This window comes from Mandrillus leucophaeus, unplaced genomic scaffold, assembly GCF_000951045.1.
Source record: "Mandrillus leucophaeus isolate KB7577 unplaced genomic scaffold, Mleu.le_1.0 Scaffold46, whole genome shotgun sequence".
In the NCBI taxonomy this organism is placed as follows: domain Eukaryota; kingdom Metazoa; phylum Chordata; class Mammalia; order Primates; family Cercopithecidae; genus Mandrillus; species Mandrillus leucophaeus.
The window spans coordinates 799,252-823,328 of record NW_012104920.1 but is presented as its reverse complement, the minus strand read 5'-3'; the positions used below and the strand labels follow the sequence as shown (position 1 = coordinate 823,328).

The window sequence follows — 24,077 nt, the reverse complement described above, 5'->3', positions numbered from 1 at the left end:
AAATCCTACAAAGCACAGGACGGTCCCCACAATGAAGAATTATCCAGCCCAAAGCATCAATATTCCCACAGTTGAGAAGCCCATCCGCAAAGCCACTTCGTAGTCCTCAAGGATGTGTGGCTGCCGTACTTTCCGCCTTCATGCATGGGGCAGGACTGAGAGGGCCCTCAAACCAACACGCTCAGGCCGCAGAGAGTGGCAAAAAGTTTATTCTGTGCTTCTCGCAACATCAGGTCGGGGATAAAACTGGAGAGCGGGCCTGGTGTGGAGGTGAAGGGACTCTGTGGGCTTCATTCTGGTAGGAGGAGAGCATCAGGGCAGGCCTTTACGCTGTTGCTCTGGGTGGGGGGTGGGGGTGCGGGGGCTTACAGTGGGGGCCCTTAAGTGGCACAGGTTCGGAAGGGCCCCAGGCAGACATGAATTCTCCTGAGACATGAGGAAGGTTGCTTCAGCCAGCCCGGGCGGAGAAGAAGGGCAGAGAGCGAACATAGGAGTCCAGTCGGGAGCGGAAGAGCTCACTTTGCACAGTTTGACCCAGCGGGCACAGGGGATTCTTCACCACCAGCTCCACATACAGCTATAGAAAGGGAAGATGTTAGAGCCAGGCTTTGGATACTTGTGGTTTTTAGCCCCAAACCTTGTATAACCTCAGGGGTGTGTAAATGCACAAGGAAGAAGGGCTGGAAGACAAGCCCTCTCTGAGGAGAAAGTGGTGGTGGGCGTTAAGAACCTAAGGGCCCCTGAGAAAACTCTTGAGTTCAGCAAACATATAGTAGGATTAGGGCAGGGAAGATGAGGGAGTCTTGGGGTTCTGATGAACTCTGTGGTATGGGTCCCCGGGGCTAGCACTGACCGCACTGTAGATGTGATGCAGCACATCTCGGATGGGTCCCACGCCCAAGTCAGTATTCATGACAACTTTGATCCCAGTGGGCGTCTCGTAGTAATGGAGTTTGTAACGGCTAGTTTGGAAGGCCAGGAAGCCATCCTTCCTGCAGAGATGAGGAGGGTGTTAAAGAATGGGAGCAGAATCTCTCCCAAAGAGATACTTTTGATCCCCTCAAAGGTCGACTCCCTCTTCATCTAAACATATCCTTTGTAGAAGCCTGGTTGAGTAAATACATCACCCATCCTCACCCCTCAATTTAGCCTCCACCAACCTCTCTACTTTCAGACGCTCCCCACCGCCACTCCTGCCAGCTCCAGCACTCTCGCTCCGGACTCAGCCTCTCTAAGTACCCTTTCCCCCTCTGGAGGCCAATGCTCCTTCCACTTCAGAAAGTTTCCCCCATCCCCAAATTCCCAAGGCTAGCCTTCCTCCCAACATCTTTTCTGACTCGGCGTACATGTCTAGCGGGGACATCTTGCTGACAAACGAGCGGATAGAGAAGAGCATCCCGTACATCAGCTTATACTCCTGGAGGGAGAGGGGCAGAGTTAGCTCTCGGTGGATGCGGGAGACGGGGTGGGGGCTGGGAATGAGCTGGGGTTTGGAGAGGAGGGGCCGGGTTGGGACTATAGGTGTTTGGAGATGAGAGGTCACCCGGGCTGCACCGGGGCCCTCTCGTCACCTCCTCCTTGGGAATCCCTGCTTGCTTCTTGCGGTGCCATTCGCTGTAGTGCAGACACACTCCATTCCGGTCAAACAGGTACAGGTTGTGGACAGTCATCTGCAGGGCAGGGAATGTGAGCCTCGCTCCGGAACGGCCCCCACTCCGTGGGCTCAGGTTCCCGGACCCACAGCCTTCCAACCGGGTGGGGTCCGGGGACCCCACCCCCACCCCCACCCCCACCCCCACCCCCACCCCCACCCCCACCCCCACCCCCACCCCCACCCCCACCCCCACCCCCGGACTCACCGGAACTGCTCCGAGTGCCTGTCAGGAGTTACTTCCGGTTTCCACGGAGCTCCGCCCCTGGGGGGTTCTCACCCAGCGGCGCCGGGGCATTAACTCCGCTCCAAAGCCACTCGTCAGACTCCGCCTCCCTCCCTTAGCCAATCTGTGGCCACCGGAGCCGCGCACGCGCGGCCAGGCGCTCGGAATACAATAGTTATGTGAGCGTCTGCGAGCGTGGTCTCGCGGGCGGGTGACGTCATCGAGGCCAGAGAGGAGGAGCCGTGGACAGTGGGCGGGAGGCTGCCAACGGTTTTGAGCGTAGAGGGAGGCGCGAGAGGGGGATCTCAGGGGAGGAGGCCAATCGCTTGCCCCCCACTTTGGCAAACTGGGGGCTGAGGACTGGAAGGGTGGAGAGTAGGCGGAATCAGGTGGTCGTCGGGGTAGAGGATCTCGGGCTAGGCTTGAGGGCGGCGTGCTTTTTAGGGACGACTTAGGGCGTGACTGAGGGTTCACAAAGTTTCTTTTGGGGTGGTCGGGAGGGAGAGATTCTAGGGAGCAAGGAAGCTTGCTATGGCTTTCTTGCCAGGAGGGGTCGGAGGGCAAGTACAAGGGAGCTGACCCTGGGTAGAACGGGTGAAGAGGTGGGGGAGCGTGAGGTTCCTCCCTCTCTTGAGACTGGAGCCAGTTGAGGGACAAGTAGGGAAGGGGGACAGAAAATGGGCCCCTAGTGGATTTGGGTCCGTTTCCGTTGGGACGTTTTGGGCGTGAGAACTTAAGAGCTCAGTTGACCGGGGATAGCCTGTTCCGGAGTTGATGTGCAGCTTCCAGCACTCGTAGCTGGGAAGAGGAGCTTCAGCGGCGCTGTTGTCCCACAGTAGGTCTTCTGTCCGCACCCCCTCTGCGCTGCACCGTCTTAACACTGTTCCCAGGAGCTGGGGAAAGGGATGCTTTTGCCCACTCCCATGGGCCCTGGAACTGGTGGAAACCTTTCCTCTAACCATAAAGCCTCGATGCCCTTAATTCACCAAGGATCCTTGGCGTGGAGTCTTCCTCCCTTCACCCAAATCTTTCTCCGTGAACTTTTCCTCCTGGACTTTGCTACAGCAGAACCTCCCAGCTCTGTGCTGTCTCCGGTTGTCTCTTCCCTGTATTCATGGCAACATCAGCTGACAGCCCCAGTTCACCCCTCGGGGCGGAGGATCTCCTGAGTGATTCCTCAGAACCCCCTGGGCTCAACCAAGTGTCGTCTGAAGTGACCTCCCAGCTCTATGCTTCTTTGCGCCTCAGCCGGCAGGCGGAGGCCCGAGCCCAACTGTATTTACCCACCACCTCCCCGCCTCATGAAGGGTTAGACGACTTAGCCCAAGAATTGAGTCGAAGCTTGTCAGTCGGATTGGAAAACAACTTGAAGAAAAAGGTGAGGGAAGTGTGTCTTGGAGACCACTGTGGCACCAGACACCAGAGAGTCTTGGGATTGGGGTTGGTAAAAATAAAAAACTTTGATGAGATTTGAACTCTTCTTGTTGGATTTCATATTCCCTTTAACTGCATAGGCAGTCATGCTTATGAGGGAGGGAGTGACCTGGGACACCATAATTTGAAAATTATGGAACTTCCTAGTGTTTTTTGTGAGAGACATCTCTGCTCCGAGTAGATAGAGCAAACCTATGGGGTAGGTTGGTGAGCTGTTTCCTGTGTACTTGGAATGGGGAAGGTTTCTTGATCCCAAGAGGGAACTAGGGACTTAGGATAGCGGCTCAGATCCTTCCAGCTCAACACTATTTTGATAGTGTGGTTCCAACTCTGGCATGTACATCATTAAGACGTAGTTTAGTCAACTACAACATGTAACAGAGAAGATAGTTATTAGTATTGTATAGAAAAGGTGTTATAGTCAATTTGCAGTCTGGTTAGGTCTTCCAGAGTTTGGAAATAATAGCCATAAGCCACACAGTCCTTACATTTGTTCTTGAATTGGCAAGAATCTCCACAATTCTTGCCTTACACCTCCTCAGTTATTTTATTTACATTCTCTTTCTGGCTTCTATAGTGTTTGAATTTCTGACTCAAGGTTAGGACATCCCTTATTGTATCTGTTTGGTTTTTCTTGTTTTCCAAAGTGCTGGAGTGAAAATTCTATCCTGGCAATAGGTAGGAGACAGATAACACAGGTTGCATCTGATTTCCGTGTGGCTTTTTTTCTAGGATGGTTCTAAGCATATCTTTGAGATGGAAAGTGTTCGGGGTCAGCTCCAGACCATGCTCCAAACCTCACGTGATACAGCTTATCGTGAGTAAGCCCCTTCCCTAGAACTATGAAGGAGAACCTAGATTTAAGGGGTGGGAGAAAGTGGACAGAGGAAGCAGACAGGAAAACCCAAGCAGGAAAACCTCTGAGCAAGAGATTTCAGGAGAAAAGTCTCCCTTTCTTTGGGAGGAGGGGTGAAGGAGGGAACTGGAAAGGAAGGCCTTTTCTTCAAGTGGCCCGTTTTTGTCATTACCTGACTGTGGCTTTGGGGTCCCTCTGGCTGCCTGCAGGGGATCCCCTCATTCCTGGCGCTGGCTCAGAGAGACGGGAAGAGGACTCCTTTGACAGTGATAGCACAGCCACCTTGCTCAAGTGAGTTCCCCTTGGGGTTCTCCTAGCTTGCTTGTTTTCTTGGAAATCCAAGTGTTTTGTTCCTTATTTCTCCCTTTATTGCTTTTGTACCTCTTAAGAACCCAAGAGGCTTATCACTTAGCTTTCAGTTTTCATCCTTTTTCTACTGTCTACTACCCGCTTTACTCCTTCAGGAACACGGATATTTGCTGCCTGGTACCCGGTTTTCTCTTAACCTCCAGTCGTTCTTCCCCTCTAAAGAGTTAGCTTGTTTCTGCTGAAACCTTTAAGCGAATCCCAGACCTGTGTATTATTTATGGCACTGTGGTTATATAGCTTTATGACTTTGGACAAGTCTCTTGCCCTCTCTGGGTCTCAGTTTCCTCATCTGTAGAATATCACAGTTGGACAAGTGGATTCCAAAAGCTTTCCCAGCCCTAACATTCTCTCCCTGATTTGCTCAGCACCCGGCCCCTGCAAGACTTGTCTCCATCTAGCTCAGCCCAAGCCCTGGAGGAGCTGTTTCCCCGCTACACCAGCCTTCGGCCAGGGCCTCCACTCAATCCCCCAGATTGTCAGGGGCTGAGAGATGCATTGGATTCAGAGCATACCCGCCGCAAGGTAAGATGAAAAGGCTTCCTTTTGAGAGCAGCAAAGATTAGAAAGAGGGGATCCAAGTGTTGAAAAGGGCTGAGGGTGAAGAGTCTGAAAGCTGGGACTTAACTCAAATGTTTTCCTGAGGACGTTTTTGACCATCCAACTAATATGGCACCACCTCCTTTCCAAGTAGTCAGTCAGATCGCCCTCTTATTTCCTTCATATAGCTTATCGTTCTGATATATCTTATCGTTCTGATATATCTTGTTTTTTTCTCGTCTCTAAAATTTGAGGGTCCATATCTTGTTTGTGTTAGTACTGGCTGCCTAAGGTCTAGAATATACATAACACAGAAACACTCCGTGTTTGTTGAGTGGACACAAACTCTGCTAGCTTGTGCATAGGGTTTACAGCTGCTGGTGATAGACTGAGCCTTTATCTCTGTGAGCCTCTGCCTTAGTGTCTGAAGGGGACAGAGAAATAGACAAAGCAGAGGAAAGTCAAAATCCTTGGTTGCCATTTTTGGAAGCCTCTCCTTCTCTATGTTAAACCCCTTGGCATGAATGAAAGGCTTTCCCCTTTATCCTTGCTGTGTTTACTCATTGTGTCCAATGAGCTTCTGAAGGTAGGAGTAACTTTGCACATTTTGCTGTGTGGGCTGCTGCACCTCTGCCAAAAGGTTTATGGGATTTTTACTCAGGAGATCCAGGAAAAGGAGGAGCCTGGAATCTAAGCATTTATCTCCTGAAAAGGTACAGAAACATGTTGGAGATCTTGAGCCTCAAGGTGCTTGCTTCAGAATTTTCCTGATTCTCCCTCTCCAAAACTATTCTGTTCTTGGGACCCAGGCTTCTTGGTGCCAGCCCATTCCCCCACTAGAGGAGCTGGAAAGTTTGGTGCTGTGGTCATACGAAAGATGGGCAACACCCAGACTCCTCACCCTTTTCCCCAGCATTGTGAGCGCCATATTCAGAGCCTGCAGACCCGAGTGTTAGAGCTACAACAACAATTAGCCGTGGCTGTGGCTGCTGACCGCAAGAAAGATACCATGATTGAGCAACTAGACAAGGTACCAGGGTAGCAAAATGTGGGTGGGTCTCGCCATGCAGAGCATTAAGGAATAATAAACAAGGGGGTGGCCAACCAATGTTTCTTGGCGCATGCTGAGAGCTGGGCAAGGGGTTGGTTTGCTGACTGTTGGGAGAAGATGGCTGTTGACCCCACCCCTGTGGGTAAAAAGAGGACAAAAAAGTTATTTTGAAATTCCATTTTACTTGCCCTACCTAAGACCCTGGCCCGTGTGGTGGAAGGCTGGAACCGGCATGAGGCTGAGCGGACAGAGGTTCTCAGGGGACTTCAAGAGGAACGCCAGGCAGCAGAGCTCACCAGAAGCAAGCAGCAGGAGGTGAGCACCCTGGAGTGTATGGCATTAGAACCTGAGTCACAGATCTTTAGATGGAAAGGGGCAGAAATAGCTCTGGAATTAGGGTTCCCAACAGATTGACCTCAGTCTTGTAGTGGCTGTCCTGACATTTCTTCTCATCCTTCCTTTCTTCTCCTTTAACCGTTTCTGCTGTCCAACTTGCATCATCAATGACTTCTTGATTTTTCCCACACCATGTAGTCTTCTATCTGGCCTCTTAGTCATTTCGTTAACTCTGAAGTTTCAAGTTTACATTGTCAATGCTTTATAAAATATAGCACACACAGATTTCCCACAGTTCCTCTGCCCTGTATTCCTCTCTTCCTGAAAGACAGTAACCCGCCTGGAACAAAGCCTTTCTGAGGCCATGGAGGCCCTGAATCGTGAGCAGGAAAGTGCCAGACTGCAGCAACGGGAAAGAGAGACATTGGTGAGAAAATTGGACTGGGTTAATTCCATTGGAAGCTGTTACTTACTTCTAGAGAGCTATGGGCTATTCGTGGATTGTGGGAGATTATAATTTGAGTTGCATCAGAGCACTGTTTCCCAAAGTGTGTTCCTTAGAACAGTAATTCAGCTAGATATTCTATTAAAAAAAAAAAAAAAGGCTCTGCTACTAAGTCGGTTTGAGAAATTCTGCAAATTGTATCCTCATTAGAACATTAGCGTCGTCTGAGGAATTATTTTAAAATATAGGCCAGGCACGGTGGCTCATGCCTGTAATCCCAGCACTTTGGGAGGCCAAGGCGGGTGGATCATGAGGTCAGGAGTTCGAGACCAGCCTGGCCAGCATGGTGAAACCCCGTCTCTACTAAAAATACAAAAAATTAGCTGGGCATGCTGGTGCATGCCTGTAGTCCCAGCTACTTGGGAGGCTGAGGCAGGAGAATTGCTTGAACCCAGCAGACAGAGGTTGCAGTGAGCTGAGATCACGCCACTGCTCTCGAGTCTGGGTGACAGAGTGAGACTCTATCTCAAAAAAATAAAATAAAATAAAGATTTCTGGGACTCACCCGCAGATGTTTTGATTCAGTAGATATGTGGTGGAACCCAGATCTTTTCAGAAATTTCCTGGATGATTTTTTTCAATCTGGTTTGGGAACTCTGTAGGGCATGGCCAAAAAAGGTACGGAATTGACTAGCTCAAGTTTCTTTTCTTTTCTTTTTTTTGAGACAGGGTCTCGCTCTGTTGTCCAGGCTGGAGTGCAGTGGTGCAGTCGCAACTCACTGCAGCATCTGCCTCCTGGGTTCAAGCGATTCTCCCACCTTAGCCTCCCAAGTAGCTGGGACTACAGGTGCATGCCACCATACCCCGCTAATTTTTGTATTTTTTTGGTAGAGACGGGGTTTCACCACGGTGGCCAGGCTGGTCTCAAACTCCTAACCTCAAGCGATCTGCCCTCCTTGGCCTTCCAAAGTGCTGGGATTACAGATGTGAACCACCATACCCAGCCATTTCACTCAAGTCTCTTAGAGCTGAAATGATAAGGTGATTAGCCATATGAATTAGTAGCCAGGTTTGGAACTTGTTGCATGCATAACGCATGCTTGCTACATATATGCTGGTACTTGTAGTCTTAACAGGCTATATATATCTGACAGTCTTGATGATGGATGATGGTTCATGATTGTAGGCTGGATATTCTAGTCTTAGTGGAATTTCTTTTGATGATGATGGTGGTAACTATTGTGTATTGAGTACTTACTATGTGCCTGATGCTGTGCTAAATGGTTTCTGTATGCTTTTTACTTTAATGCTCAGAAGGCAGACCTGTTATAACCTCTAGTTTACAGATAAGGATGTGTGCCTAAGAACACATAGTAAATTCCAGAAGCAGGATTCAAACCTGAGATTTGAACCGAGGTCTACTTGGCTCTGGAACAGCTGCTCTTATCTATTATAGTCCTATGAGCTTGTCAACTATTGTGTTTTGTTTGTTGGTTGGTTGGTTTGTTTTAAGATGGAATCTCGCTCTGTTGCCCAGGCTGGAGTTCAGTGGCACAATCTTGGCTCACTGCAACCTCCGCCTCCCAGGTTCAAGCAATTCTCCTGCCTCAGCCTCCCAAGTAGCTGGCAATACAGGTGTGCATCACCATGCCCAGCTAATTTTTGTATTTTTAGTAGAGACATGGTTGGCCAGGCTGGTCTCGAACTCCTGACCTCAGATGTTCTGCCTGCCTCGGCCTCCCAAAGTGCTGGGATTACAGACATGAGCCACTGTGCCTGTCAACTCTTGTGGGGTTTTTAAGGTTTTATTTGAGATGGAGTCTTGCTCTGTTACCCAGGCTGGAGTGCAGTTGTGTGATCTCAGCTCACTGCAACCTCCACCTCCCATGTTAGAGTGATTCTCCTGCCTTAGCCTCCCAAGTAGCTGGAATTACAGGCGCCCACCACCACGCCCAGCTAATTGTTGTATTTTTAGTAGAAACGGGATTTCACCATGTTGGACCAGGCTGGTCTCAAACTCCTGACCTCAGGTAATCTGCCTGCCTTGGCCTCCCAAAGTGCTGGGATTACAAGTGTGAGCCATCGTGCCCAGCCTAATTATTGTGTTTTTAATGAGCATAATTCTCAGCAGGCACCTTGTTTGAGGGTCAGAGGGCAGATTGCTGGTCTCTGAAGAGCCTACTAAGGAGCTTGGTTTTCTTCTGTGGCTGCAGGAGGAGGAAAGGCAAGCTCTGACCCTGAGCTTGGAGGCAGAACAGCAGCGGTGCTGTGCCCTGCAGGAAGAGCGGGATGCAGCTCGGGCTGGGCAACTGAGTGAGCATCGTGAGTTAGAGACTCTTCGGGCTGCCATAGAAGAAGAACGGCAGACCTGGGCCCAGCAAGAGCACCAGCTTAAGGAACACTACCAGGCGCTGCAGGAGGAGAACCAGGCTGAGTTGGAAAGGGAGAAGGTAAAAGTGGCAGTTGGAAGAGTTGAGGAACTAGGGAATAGATGAAGGGCAAAATGATTGAATGGGATGGAATGTTAGAATATGCGGGATACATATAGGCAGGAATGGAGAGTAGAGAGCCACGTGTGGGAGACAAAGTTGAGAGTATAGGGCCAGCAGGAAGGGCTGGGGGTTTTGAATACACGAAAGGCCAAAGACTGAAATTCAACAGGGATGGGGAAATAAGACAAATGGGAGGAGAAGGGGAAGCTTGGGTTTTAGGGTTTGGGAGGATGAACTGGGGAGTGGAGGTAACCAGGAGATAGGAAATGACATATGTATGTACGTTTGATTTGTCTTTCATAGGAGAAGAGCCAGAGGGAAGCCCAGGCCGCCTGGGAGGCCCAGCACCAGTTGGCGCTGGTGCAGTCTGAGGTGCGGCGGCTGGAAGGAGAGCTGGATACAGCTCGGAGAGAGAGAGACGCCCTGCAGCTGGAAATGAGCTTGGTGCAGGTCAGAAGGCAGAGGGTTCTTGAGGTTTTGTTCTGCGAGAAGTAGATCTGAGGCAGAGGGACCCCTCAGGAGTTGTGGCAGACACTCCCAGTTCAGGGATTTGGGGTTTAATTCCATCAACAGTTTCTTTTTTTTTTTTTTTTTGAGACGGAGTCTCGCTGTGTTGCCCAGGCTGGGGTGCAGTGGTGCAATCTCGGCTCACTGCAAGCCCTGCCTCCTGGGTTCACGCCATTCTCCTGCCTCAGCCTCCGAGTAGCTGGGACTACAGGCTCCCGCCACCACGCCCGGCTAGTTTTTTGTATTTTTAGTAGAGACGGGGTTTCACCATGTTAGCCAGGGATGGTCTCGATCTCCTGACCTCGTGATCCACCCGCCTCGGCCTCCCAAAGTGCTGGGATTACAGGCTTGAGCCACCGCGCCCGGCCTATCAACAGTTTCTATGTAGTATTTTGGGTAGTTTTCTGTCCTAAACTCAGAGCCATTTCTCACTGAGTGACCATTTCCCACAATATGTCAGACTGACCTAGTGTTACTTTTAGGATTAAGTAGATTTAAATCTATGAAAGATACCTTATGTTATTTTAAGAGATGACACCACACTTAGTGGGTTGACGGAGCAGGTGAAAGTTTTTGTCAGAGACTTGATTCCAATCGTAACAATATGCTTTGTAATTCTCTTTACTTGAATAACTTGTATTAATTTCTCTGAGTAGGTCAGGGACCCAGGAGGGCAATGATTTTTTAATTTACTTATGAAACTTCCATAACAGCACATGGCCTGGTGCAGAATTGTACTCAAAAATTGTTTGTCAAATATAATTACACTTTGAAAAACACTTTCCATCTAGCTAACATACTGAATTTTAAATTCAAACTAGTCAGACTCTTGCTGTGGAATAGAACAGGAGATGGCAAACTTTTTCTGTAAAGGTCCAGACAGTAAATATTTTTAGCTTTGTGGGTTGTATGGTCTCAGCTGCAACTACCCAACTCTGCTGTTATACCACAGAAGTAGCTACAAACTGTATGTAAACAAATGGGCACAGCTGTGTTCTAGTACAAGTTATATAAACAGGCCATGGAGGGCTGAATTGGGCTGTAGTTTGCTGATCTACAGGATACAGGAAAGGATTGGAGAGAGCTGTGTTCTGGCCCATGGTGGAGACACAGCATTGAAGAGGAAAGAGTACTGCATTAGGACTTAGGGCACGTATTTCCACTTCTAGCTAGAATTTTGACCCTTACGGGCCTTGGTTTTTATGTATAAAATGTGTGTTAAGGACAAATGGATTAATTTTCCAGGTGCAAGCCATTCTGAGAGGCTATGTTCCTTATAAATGGTTAACTTAAGGAGGTACCAGTGAGGCCGGCATTTGAGAACCATACTCCTTTGGCCCGGTGTGGTGGCTCATGCCTGTAATCCCAACACTGTGGGAGGCCAAGGCGGGCAGATCACTTGAGCTCAGGAGTTTGAGACCAGCCTGGCCAACATGGTGAAACCCCATCTCTACTAAAAATACAAAAATTAGCCAGGTGTGTGGCACGCACCTGTAGTCCCGGCTACTAAGAAGGCTGAGGCAGGAGAATCGCTTGAACCCGGGAGGCGGAGGTTGCAGTGAGCCCAGATTGCGCCACTGTGCTCCAGCCTGGGCAACAGAGTGAGACTCCATCTCAAAAAAAAAAAAAGAATTGACCTAGGGCGTCAGGTCAATTACAATGAGATCACATGCAATAAAGACTAAGAAAGCAGCCGGGTGTGGTGGCTCGCACCTGGAATTCCAGCACTTTGGGAGGCTGAGGCAGGCAGATTGCTTGAGCCCAGGCGTTCAAGACCAATCTGGGCACAACATGGCAGTACCTAAACTCTGCTAAAACCACAAAAAATTAGCCGGGTATAGTGACATGCACCTATAGACCCGTAGTCCCAGCTACTCGGGAGGCTGAGGTGGGAGGATCAACTGAACCCTGGAAGTAGAGGCTGCAGTGAGCCGCGATCACACCACTGCACTGCAGCCTGGGTGACAGGAGTGAGACCAAGTCTCAAAAAAAAAAAAAAAAGACAGGGCCAGGTGTGGTGGCTCATGCCTGTAATCCCAGCACTTTGGGAAGCTGAAGTGGGAGGATTGCTTGAGTCCAAGAGTTTGAGACCAGCCTGGGCAACATAGTGAGACCCCATCTCTACAAAAAATAAAAAGATTAGCTGTGCGTGGTGGCACGAGCTTGTAGTCCCAGCTACTCTGGAGGCTGAGGTGGGAGGATTGCTTGAGTCTGGGAGGTCAAGACTGCAGTGAGCCATAATCACACCACTGCACTTTAGGCTGAGCAACAGAGCAAGACCCTTTCTCAAAAGTAGGGGCTGAGAAATAACCACTATTTGGATTTAGAAATTGAGTTCTTTGGGCCATGCGCGGTGGCTCACACCTGTAATCTCAGCACTTTGGGAGGCCGAGATGGGCAGATCATGAGGTCAGGAGATTGAGACCATCCTGGCTAACGCGGTAAAACCCCGTCTCTACTAAAAATACAAAAAATTAGCCAGGCCTGGTGGCATACACCTGTAGTTGCAGCTACTCAGGAGGCTGAGGCAGGAGAATTGCTTGAACCTGGGAGGCAGAGGTTGCAGTGAGCTGAGATCACGCCGCTGCACTCCAGCCTGGGTGACAGAGCAGAACTCCGTTTCAAAAAAAAAGAAAAGAAAAGAAAAGAAATTGAATTCTTTATAGTAAAGTACTATACGTGGAAATCAGATTTTAGTGAGTTGAAGGACTGTGGCTGAGAAAATGGAGACACTTACAGGTTGACTGCTTAAGGAGGAAGAGGCACTGACATTTATTGAATGCCTACTGGCTTTCAGGTACTCTACTCAGGGTATGTTATCTCAGACACAGAATAGATTTGATTGCTCTATCGAACATTCATTTTAGCTAAGAAATTTATGTCTTTCACCCAAAGTCATTTTCACTTTGATGTATGTTTAAAGTGTGAATATCTCATGGTTTAATAAGGAAAGGGAACCTCTTTCACTCCTTGAGGCAAAATTATTGTTCTTCATCTCATACGAGGGGAAAGTTGGTACTGGATTTTGTCTACATTATATCCGCCATCCTCTTGTAAGTCCAGACAGATTTGGGCCGTTATCCCACCTTCCTTCACTCCCAGGCCCGGTATGAAAGCCAGCGGATCCAGCTGGAGTCAGAGCTGGCTGTGCAGCTGGAGCAGCGGGTGACAGAGCGGCTGGCGCAGGCTCAGGAGAGCAGCCTACGGCAAGCAGCCTCCCTCAGGGAACATCACAGGTATATGGGACTCACTGGGTGTCACTTCTCTCAGCCACAACAGGTATCATTAGTGCCAGGCCCATGTTCCCTTCAATCCCTTTGCCATGGTCCAGCACTGTGACTCCCAGGGTGCGCTAACTCCCGTCAGCCTGGCCCTGAGTCTCTCTTGGGAGGGCTGCCTTCATGCATTCATGGAGAGCCAGAAGTGCCTGGGAAATTTCATCCCATAGGGAGTAGCCCTTAACCAAGAACTGATGGGTGCAGAATGATAGATGGTCCAGCTCCTTTGCTGAGACAGTGCTGAGGTATGACCTGCGCTGTCTCCGGAGCTGCTCTGTCGGACTGAGCCTCCTCCCAGCCCGGCCTCACTTCTCACCCCCATTCAGCTGCCAAGATTTTCTAGAAATGCTCCCAAAATAAATTTATTTAAGTCTCTGCTTCTGAGGAACCCATCCTAAGACCCCAGCTTTGCCCTTGCTGCTTCCTGTGCCATGGCCAGGCTAGTTGACTGGCTATCTGGGTCACTGTCACATGCATACATGATGTCTTTTTCTCAGTTGGTCACTTCTTCTGTCTCCAGTCCCAGTCCTCTCTCCTACCTGTGCCCTGCAGGAAGCAGCTGCAGGACCTGAGTGGACAGCACCAGCAGGAGCTGGCCAGTCAGCTAGCTCAGTTCAAGGTGGAAATAGCAGAGCGAGAGGAGCGACAACAGCAGGTGGCTGAGGACTACGAGCTCAGGTCCTGGTCCCCAGAGTGCCCCTTTCAGGCCCCAGCCCCTTTCTCATGGGTAGAGTCCAAACTGAGAATGCTAAAGAGCTGCTCCCTTGATTGATCTGTCCTCTACATGGGCCTCAGCTCCTTTCAGAATGTCAGATGTCCGACATTCCTTTCTGGCTCTTTTTAGCCCCCAAGTCTCTGCTTCCTTAAAGGCCCTGAGTCACTTCTTCTCTCTTTTCTTCAGACTGGCCCGGGAGCAAGCGCGAGTGCGCGAACTGCAGAGTGGGAACCAGCAGCTGGAGGAGCAGCGGGTGGAGCTGGTGGAAAGACTGCAGGCCATGCTGCAGGCCCACTGGGATGAGGCCAACCAGCTGCTCAGCACCACTCTCCCACCGCCCAACCCTTCAGTAAGCATTGCCCCTTGAGCTAAGCTTCTCCATGGCGTTCTGTTTTTATTTTTATTTTTGAGGCAGGGTCTCACTCTGTTGCTCAGGCTGGAGTGTACTGGTGCGATCATAGCTCACTGCAGCCTCGAACTCCTGGGCTCAAGTGATCCTCCCACCTCTAACTGCCAAAGTGCTGGGATTCCAGGCATAAGCTACCATGCCCAGCAAGAACTATGTTCTAGATTCCTTCTTTGGAAATCTAGCTCCCTCCCAAGGGAAGTACTAAGTTCAGCTCCTAAGGCCTATATCAGGGGAAAAAAATCAGTGGACTTTACAAATAATAACTGCCTCAGCAAAATAAATCCTTTTTTCCATGGCCATAGCTTACTCAGACTGGCCCCATTCTATTGGGCATAACTCTAGTCTCCCAGTCCCAAGAGGGGACAAATGATACGTGGTACTAGTTTTGTGGAGGGACAGCTGAATTAATTATGACGGAAGGGCCAAAAATTGTTGCCAAGTCCTGCCCCAGAGTAGAGTAGGGAGTCTCACTTCCTAGCCCTTCATATGTTGGTACTTCCCACTTCCTTCTTTTAATTATGAAATTGTAGCAGGTGTGGTGGTGCACCTATAATCTCAGCTATATGGGAGGCTAAAGCAGAAGGACCACTTGAGCTCAGGAGTTCAAGACCAGCCTAGGCAACATAGTGAGACCTCATCTCAAGGAAAAAGAAGAAAACATTAGGATATTTTAATTTTAATTTTATTTATTTATATATTATTTATTTATTTGAAACAAGGTCTCACTCTGTTGCCCAGGCTGGGCTCAAGCAATCCTCCCTCCTCTGCTTCCCGAGTAGCTGGGACTACACACACGTGCCATTGCCCCCAGCTAATTTTTAAATCTTTTGTACAGATGGAGTCTCTCTGTGTTGCCAAGGCTGGTTCAAACCCCTAGCCTCAAACGATCCTCCCAAAGTGGTGGGATTACGGATGTGAGCCACTGCACCCGGAAATTTATAATCTTACTAAAGTGTTTGTACCATGTCTTACCTCTTTAAACCTGCTGTCCTTTGACCCTTCTTTCTGCCTTTCTCCTGGTTAGGCTCCTCCTGCTGGACCCTCCAGCCCCGGGCCTCAGGAACCAGAGAAGGAGGAGAGGAGGGTCTGGACTATGCCTCCTGTGGCTGTGGCCCTGAAGCCTGTATTGCAGCAGAGCCGGGAAGCAAGGGACGAGCTACCTGGAGCACCTCCTGTTCTTTGCAGTTCCTCCTCAGATCTTAGCCTCCTGTTGGGCCCCTCTTTTCAGAGCCAACATTCTTTCCAACCCCTGGAGCCCAAACCAGACCTCACTCCATCCACAGGTAACTGGGGACAGAAGTCACTGGGGTTCCCCTTCTGTGCATGAATTGGCTCCCTCTTTCGTACCTTGCTTTCTCTCTGGTACTTGAGCATTTAGTTTCCCAGATGCCTTTAGTGATCACAAGTTGCAAAAAGGAGCAGAAATCTGCTCACGTTGGTCCACATAAAGGAACTGAGATCTCATGGAAATGTGGCGTCGCTGGACTTAATGAGAACTGGAGTTGGGAACAGGGGCACTATCAGGAACTGAGGCAGCTAGCTGGCCCTTTTCTGTGGGCCTGCATAGTCTCCTGGGTCCGCCTCTCCTGCACATCTGCTCTTTTTTCTTGCTAGACCAGCATCCAAGGTTCTCACCCCTCATAACTTCAGTTTACACATGAGTTTGACCAGCTGTGGCTGTGATACTGACTCTAGCTGAGCCCCTAGACATTTAGAGAGACACTGGTGTCTCAGTTTTTTAGGTCCAGTTTAGAGGCCATCTGATTGGACTGGCTGACCTTGGGTGTGGTGTCCACTTCTAGTTTAATGTCAGCTGTGATTTGAGTGGATGGAGGTGTTCTGTGTGGTACAAACATGACAATGTAGGTCGAATTGAAAATGAGGGGTGGGGCCAGACCCAGTGGCTCACACCTGTAATCCTATCACTTTGGGAGGCTGAGGTGGGAGGATGGCTTGATGTCAGGAGGTCCACACCAGTCTGACCAATATAGTGAGACCTCATCTCTACAAAAAATAAAAAATAGCTGGGTGTGGTGGCACACACCCGAATTTCCAGCTACTCGGGGAGACTGAGACAAAAGGATTGCTTGAGCCAAGGAGTTCGGGGCTACAGTGAGCTAAGAAGGTGCCATTGTACTCCAGCCTGGGCAAGACAGCAAGACTCTGTCTCTTTAAAAAAAAAAAAAAAGAGAGAGAGATTAGTTGTATCACAATTAAAAATTTTTTAATTATGTGAGAATAATAAAAGAATGGGGCATATTCTGGGGAAGAGATCAGAACATGTGTGTTACTCATTTCCATTCTTCAGGGAGTTGGTGAGGATATTTATTTGTTTAGAGTTCGAGTACCATAGCTTTCTTCTTCTGTTTATATTTCTGTCTTAGAGTTCAGCTGTGCTATCTCCCAGTTACCTCCAACCAACCCTTCCCTCTCCAGCTCCTTTAAACCTCCATCTTCATCTTCTTCTAGCAGTGACGTTCCTCTTACATTTAATAGGCCCCTTTCTTCTGAGTGTTAGGTGAGTTGATTTGTGGAGGAGCCCCTTCCCCCTTGAACACACTTGCACCCACCCACACCTGTTTCACTTTATAGCTGGGGCCTTCTCTGCACTTGGGGCCTTCCATCCCGACCATAGGGCAGAAAGGCCATTCCCTGAGGAAGATCCTGGACCCGACGGGGAGGGCCTCCTAAAGCAAGGGCTGCCGCCTGCTCAGCTGGAGGGCCTCAAGAATTTTTTGCACCAGGTAAGAGAGATTCCACCCAGACTAGCTCATTTTCTTCTTCCCTTTCTCCTTTCCTCTTTCTGCTCTGGGAATCCAGGACTCTGACCTCCTTCCCTGTTTATGACTAACTCTTCGTCCCAGCTTCTTCTCTCAGATCCCTAGGCCTTTTTCTCTATCAGTCCCTGGGTAATTTGACTATCTTATTCACCCACAGTTGCTGGAGACAGTGTCCCAGAACAATGAGAACCCTGCTGTCGATCTATTGCCCCCTAAGTCTGGTGAGTTCCAACTCTGAAGAAAGTTGGGGCTGGGGCCTAGGAAAGATCGGAGTTGGTTATCTAGGATGAATTTTTAGGAGCTGGCAAAGGCAATAAAGCCTTATGAATGCTGGGTGGTGGGACTTCCTTGGTTCTTTGCTCCATTTCCTGATTCTTGGCTCTCTTTCGTTTTGCTAGGTCCTCTGACTGTCCCATCTTGGGAGGAAGCCCCTCAAGTGCCACGTATTCCACCCCCTGTCCACAAAACCAAAGTTCCCTTAGCCATGGCATCCAGTCTTTTCCGGGTCCAGGAGCTTCCCTCCTCCCATTCACAAGGCAGTGGTCCCAGCAGTGGTTCCCCAGAGAGAGGTGAGCATGTCCTGGTTTACTAGGGAAAAAAAGAGGGACAGTCCTGAGTGTGTATCCAGTACAGGTACTTACTGCCCTTCTGAATTCCTGGGGAAATGGGCTGAGGGCTGGGGAGAGGGGCCCTAGGATGACACCTGTGATTATTGCTATGTCTGTCAGGTGGAGATGGGCTCGCATTCCCAAGGCAGCTGATGGAGGTGTCTCAATTGTTGCGACTCTACCAGGCTCGGGGCTGGGGGGCTCTGCCTGCTGAGGATCTCCTGCTCTACCTGAAGAGGCTGGAACACAGCGGGTACAAGCCTGGGAGGAAGGAGGAAGGATTCGCAGGGTGGAAGCTGGATTATGGGGAGTGGAGTGGGTGTGTTTTACCCTGAATTGAATCGTCGTCCCTTTCTGGGGAGGAAAGTGAAGGATGAGAGATGGATCCACAGATCTTCTTCTCTTACTGCCCCACACCTTTCTTTTGTCTCTTCCTTTCTATTGCTTTTTTCTTCTAAACAAAAAAATCTTTTCTCCGGGTCTCTCTACCTTCGTTTTTTTCCTCTTTACCCCTCAGCTCAAAACTCAGAATCCTAGAATTTTGACTAGCTAGTATAACTCATTATTTGCTTCCACTAATGTCTCCTCCCAGTTGATGCCCGGGTCTATCGAGTTTGATCTTATTCTTAAGAGATAGAATTGGGGAGTGGTTCTTCCATCCAGTATTGGGTAACCGGGGGGACGGAGCTCCCCATCCTCATACCTTTGATTTGTGTGGCAGGACTGATGGCCAAGGGGATAATGTCCCCAGAAGGAACATAGACTCCCGCTTGGGTGAGATCCCCCGGAAAGAGGTGAGGGAAAGTCAGGCAGGGACCAGGGGAGAAAAGGGCTCTCACTGACCAGTTCCTTCACCTCTGCGCACTCCTGGCTGGCCCCTCCATTCCACCCCCCCGTTCTGTAGCATGGCCTTTCCTCCCTGCAGACTCATCTGGCCCTCTCCATGTGCCTTTCCTCAGTGGTGTGGGGAATTGAGAGGATCTGACACTGATTTCTTCCTCTCTCTTCCCTCAACTCTCAGATTCCCTCCCAGTCTGTCCCTCGCCGCCTTGGTACAGCCCCCAAGACTGAAAAACCTCCCGCACGGAAGAAAAGTGGGCACCATGCCCCGAGTAGTATGAGGAGCCGGGGGGGAGTCTGGAGATGAGCCCCCCCTACCCTCTTTCCTCTTCTTTGTTCTCTTATTGTTGTTATTTTAATAAATGCTCGATAGTCTGTATCAGAGTCTCTGGCTCATAGGAATTTGGAAAATAGAGGTTTTGTGGGAAATCATTTTGTAAAGAAACCATATTTGGTTTGAGTACTTTTTTTTATATGTTAAGTGTTTATATGTCATTTCCTATGGGAAAAGACGTGAATGCTTTGGAAGACGGTCTATGACAAGATTTGGAAAGTTGGAGTAGCTAAGATTCAGTGGACAAAGCTAAAACCTGCAGAGCAATGAACTCTGGGTGGTAGTGGAATTATGGGTGATTCTTAGTTTTTTAATACATTTCTGTATTTTCCAAATTTTCTAAAACAAGTATATGTTACTTTAATAATCAGAAAAGACCCAAACTTTAATAAGAGTAAGTTATTGTATAAAGAGTTTGAGTTAAAATTTGGTTGTTGGGGAGAAAGTTTTCTCTTTTAAGGGAAAATAGGCCGGGTGTGGTAGCCCAGCACTTTGGGAGGCTGAGGCGGGCAGATCACGAGGTCAGGAGATCGAGACCATCCTGGCTAACACGTGAAACTCCATCTCTACTAAAAATACAAAAAAATTAGCTGGGCATGGTGGTGGATGCCTGTAGTCCCAGCTACTCGGGAGGCTGAGGCAGGAGAATGGCATGAACCCAAGAGGCGGAGCTTGCAGTGAGCTGATCACGCCACTGCACTCCACCTGGGCAACAAAGCGAGACTCCATCTCAAAAAAGAAAAAAAAAAAGGGAAAATAATTATTTCAGGTTGCATTCGTAGTATTCAGACTGGCAGATTCTACTCCAGCCCGCAGACATACTGTTGCTATAGTCTTCACACTTATGGCTCTGAAACGTGTAAAAGACTATAGAGTGCTGGGTCCTAATTAAACTAAAGAGTTTCTGCACAGCAAAAGAGACTGTCAACAGAGTAAACAGACAACCTACAGAATGGGAGAAAATATTCTCAATCTGTGCATTTGACAAAGGTCTAACATCCAGAATCTATTAGGAACTTAAATCAACAAACAAAAAACAAATACCTCCATTAAAAAATGGGCAGAGGACATGAGCAAACTCTTCTCAAAAGAAGACATGCAAGCGGCCAAGAAACATTTGAAAAAATGCTCATTACTAATCATAAGAGAAATGCAAATCAATTTAATGCAAAACCCCACAATGAGATACTATCTCATGCCTGTCAGAATGACTTATTAAAAAGTCAAAAAACAACATGCTGCAAGGCTGCAGAGAAAAGGGAATGTTTATATAGCTGCCAGTGGAAATGGAAGTTCAGCCACTGTGGAAAGCAGTTTAGAGATTTCTCATAAAACTTAAAACAGAGTACCATTTCCTCCAGCGATCATATCACTGGATATATACCCAAAGGAAAACAGGTCATTATACCAACAAGACACATGCATTTATATGTTCATTACCACACTGTTCTTTATAGTAAAGACATGGAATCAACCCAGATGCCCATCAGGGGTGGACTGGATAAAGAAAATGTACATATATACCATGGAATACCACACAGCCATGAAATGAAATAATATCCTTTGTAGCAACATGGATGGAGCTGAAGGCTATAATCTTAAGCACAGTAGTATAGGAACAGAAAACCTCATACTACACGTTCCCCTAAGTGAGAGTAAACATTGAGCACATGTGAACATAGACTTGGGAACAACAGATACTGCAGACTCCCAGAGCGGGGAGGAAGGGAGGCGCGGGTTGAAAACTACCTAATGATACTATGCTGACTACCTAGGTGCAATATACTCATGTAACACACCTGCACATGTATGCCCTGTATCTAAAATAAAAGTTGAAATTCAGGTTGGGCGCGGTGGCTCACGCTGTAATCCCAGCACTTTGGAAGGTCAAGGCAGGCAGATCACTTGAGGCCAGGAGTTCGAGACCAGCCTGGCCAACATGGTAAAACCCTGTCTTTCTTAAAAAATATAAAACATTAGCCAGGCATGGTGGTGGGCACCTGTAATCCCAGCTACTTGGGAGGCTGAGGCAGGAGAATCACTTGGACTTGGGAGGCAGAGGTTGCAGTGAGCCAAGATTGCACCACTGCACTCCAGACTGGGTGACAGAGCAAGGCTCTGTCTAAAAAGAAAAAAAAAGTAGACTGCTGGCAAGAAAATTAAACCATGTTTATAAAACTTCCATTTTAATGCTCACTAAAATGGACAAAAACAATACTAGGGAAGAAAATAACATAGACATGAAATTTTAAAAGGCCCCAAATTCAGGGTACAAACACTGAAAAGCACTCAGTCAAACTCAAACCGGAAGAGGATATCCTACCTTGAGACACACACAGCTCTCAGCTCTCACACACAGTGCAGGGTAGTGGTGATGGCAGGTGCAAAGTGAATGTTTGAGGGACAGAGTTTACTGGATTCTGAGAGGAAGGCAGGGTCCTTCTATCTGGCCCTGAGTTACAGACATGATAGGATGTGGATTCGTAGAGTGTTTTGTACTAATGTTTGCATTTTACTTCCACCTAAGTAACTTTCTAGCCCCCAGGGGAGGGGCAAAGGAAGAAAAGATGAAGATGAATGACCAGAAATGTGGGTTGCCCTGCTCAGCTGCGTCAGGACGGCTTGATCCTCAGCCCCGCACAGGACCGCTCTCTGGCATGCACCAGTGAAGAAACCAGAGGTGCACTGGTACAGGAGCAGCCCCAGGCTTGAGGGCTTTTCCAGCCTTGTCTGTTTACCCACGTATGGAAATGCTTGCTTTTCTATTTTTTACCTCAAATGGATAACATTGGTTTGACCAAACTCTCAGATTCGTGGCACACTATCATCGTTGGCAGGTGATGGTGTGCTACTGTTTTTAATAGTTGGTAAAGTGAACACCCAGTTCATTCTGCTCATTACCTGCTGGATTCCCGCCTACCGCCATCAGTCAGTACGCCCTACATTTTTCTTGACGTGAAGCACAGTCTGGAGAATGTTTCCTGAAACAGCTCTTTAAACACAATCCAAAAAGGGCACCATGCTGACTTAACCATATTATGAGGTGAGTAAAACAACGTTGATTTTTAAAACTATATATTGACTGGGCATGGTGGCTCATGCCTGTAATCCCAGCACTTTGGGAGGCCGAGGCGGATGGATCGCCTGAGATCAGGAGCTCGAGACCAGCCTGGCCAACATGGCAAAAGCCCATGGCAAAACTCCATCTCTACTAAAACACAAAAATTAGCCGGGTGTGGTGGCACATGCCTGTAATCTCAGCTACTCGGAAGACTAAGGCAGGAGAATCCCTTGAACTTGGGAGGTGGAGGCTGCAGTGAGCCGAGATCACGCCACTGCACTCCAGCCTGGGCAACAAAGTGAAACTCCATCTCAATAAATAAATAAATAAAATTGTATATATTATATCCATATTAAAATCTGAAGACCACCAAGGAGACTGGGGAGGAAGAGAAAACCCACAGTCAAGCAGTCCCCACTTTTTTCCTCCATGATCATCGTGGGAACATGCTGAGAGTGGGGGAATGAAAGATTTTAAGAGTTCGTAAAAACTCACTTGCAGAGAAAGTGGGTGCAGCCTTCTTGAAGCTCAGGTTTCACAGGGTGTAGATGAGGGGTTGACCTGGGACTTTGTCTCCTAAGAACTCTCAGAGCCGTTATAGTTGGGAGTGGGGAAGGTCCTGGCAGTGGAGTTAGTTAGGGTGAAGGCTAATAACAAACCCAGTGATACACTGACTTTTAGACAAAGTTCATTTCCCTGGTTATGGTCCAGAGCAGTGGAGTCAGTCCTGCTCTGTGTGGTCACTTAGAGTCTCAGATTCCTTCCATCTCATTGCTCTGCTGTCCCCTAAAGCAGCAGTCGCCAACCTTTTTGGCAGCAGGGACGGGCTTTGTGGAAGACAGTTTTTCCACAGACAGGGGTGTGGATGGTTTGGGGATGATTCAAGCACATAACATTTATTGTGCATTTTATTTCTATTATTATTACATTGTAATTAAACAATTATACAACTCATCATAACATAGAATCAGTGGGAGCCTGAGCTTGTTTTCCTGCAACTAGAGGGTCACATCTGGGGGTGATGGGAGACAGTGATAGGTCATCAGGCGTTAGATTCTCATAAGGAGCGTGCAACCCAGATCCCTCGCATGTGCAGTTCATAATAGGGTTCACGCTCCTATGAGAATCTAAAGCCACCGCTGATCTGACAGGAGGCAGAGCTCAGGTGGTAATGCATGTGAGCAATGGGGAGCAGCTGTAAATATAGATGAAGCTTTGCTTGCTTGGCCGCTGCTAACCTCGTGCTTTGCAGTTTGATTCTGAACAGGCCGTGGAATGCTACTGATTGGTGGCCAGGGGTTGGGGACCCCTGCCCTAGAGCACTCTTGTTATTTGTGTGGCTGAAGCAAGATCATTGTCATTTAGGATTCCCAGCTGACAAGCAGGGCAAAGAGCTATGTCCAATGTCTTAACACCCATACCTGGAAATGCCACGTATCAGTTTTGCTCATATTTCATTGGCAAGGCTTTGATCATATGGTCACACCTGACTGCAAGAGACTTAGAAACATAGCCTAGCTGGGCTGCCGTGTATGCAGCTATGACTATTATTATGCAGGAACTCAGGAGGAAGGAGAGAATGGATTTTGATAGACAACTAGCAGTCTGCCCTACACAGGGTAGGACCTCGCTCAGATAAATTGAAAACTAATGATTGCTGAGACAACCCATGCCAATAATTAGTAGTGAATGTGCAGATAATGAAAAGATGCATTGGACATATGTAAGTTAGTCCAGGCTACACAATTGAACTAATGAGCTCCTACAAAACAGTTAATGTAGGAAAAAGGAAAGAACTTCAATTCCAGTCATCATTATTATTGGAAAATGAAAGATGGTGTGAAAAAGATGCAACCATAGAACAAGAATTTGGGGTTAAAAAACACCAAAAAGCAGAATGGACTCTACTAGAAATCATGCATATTAGCTAGAAGAAAAATTGGAGGACATCTCCAAGTTTACAAAAGGGAGAAAATATGTAAATTATTAAAGAAACAATAGAAAAAAAATGGATCCAGAACAAATATCTAGGAGAAAATACAATAATGATTTAAAAAATAATAGAAAATTTTGATTCTGAAAGTATGGTTGAATAGATAACTCGTGCTGAATCATAACTAGATCCCGGTAGTATGACAATAATTTATT

General features: G+C 48.1%; 2 protein-coding genes across 4 annotated transcripts; one reads left to right on the top strand and one right to left on the bottom strand.

Annotated features, from left to right (window-relative positions):
- Positions 1 to 191: 191 nt before the first annotated feature.
- On the bottom strand, positions 192 to 2,041 carry TRAPPC1 (trafficking protein particle complex 1). Of its 2 annotated transcripts, XM_011994525.1 has the most exons (5): positions 1,860 to 2,041; positions 1,572 to 1,670; positions 1,347 to 1,417; positions 854 to 992; positions 192 to 577 (listed from the first exon to the last, which is right to left on the bottom strand). In XM_011994525.1, the coding sequence occupies exons 2-5, from the start codon at positions 1,668 to 1,670 to the stop codon at positions 449 to 451; spliced, it is 438 nt and encodes a 145-aa protein (XP_011849915.1). In that variant the 5' UTR covers positions 1,860 to 2,041; the 3' UTR covers positions 192 to 448. The 2 variants fall into 2 exon arrangements, with proteins under 2 accessions (XP_011849915.1, XP_011849916.1); XM_011994526.1 differs by lacking the exon at positions 1,860 to 2,041 and having other exon boundaries at positions 1,597 to 1,671.
- On the top strand, positions 2,037 to 18,913 carry CNTROB (centrobin, centrosomal BRCA2 interacting protein). Of its 2 annotated transcripts, none has more exons than XM_011994529.1 (19): positions 2,037 to 3,255; positions 4,044 to 4,128; positions 4,377 to 4,458; positions 4,902 to 5,058; positions 5,987 to 6,103; positions 6,323 to 6,439; positions 6,789 to 6,887; positions 9,119 to 9,355; positions 9,701 to 9,847; positions 13,007 to 13,140; positions 13,735 to 13,860; positions 14,084 to 14,246; positions 15,331 to 15,589; positions 16,899 to 17,050; positions 17,244 to 17,307; positions 17,485 to 17,655; positions 17,815 to 17,947; positions 18,416 to 18,488; positions 18,716 to 18,913. In XM_011994529.1, exons 1-19 carry the CDS (start codon positions 2,992 to 2,994, stop codon positions 18,839 to 18,841), a joined length of 2,706 nt encoding a protein of 901 aa, XP_011849919.1. In that variant the 5' UTR covers positions 2,037 to 2,991; the 3' UTR covers positions 18,842 to 18,913. The 2 variants fall into 2 exon arrangements, with proteins under 2 accessions (XP_011849919.1, XP_011849918.1); XM_011994528.1 differs by having other exon boundaries at positions 17,815 to 18,013; positions 18,716 to 18,911.
- Positions 18,914 to 24,077: the final 5,164 nt, after the last annotated feature.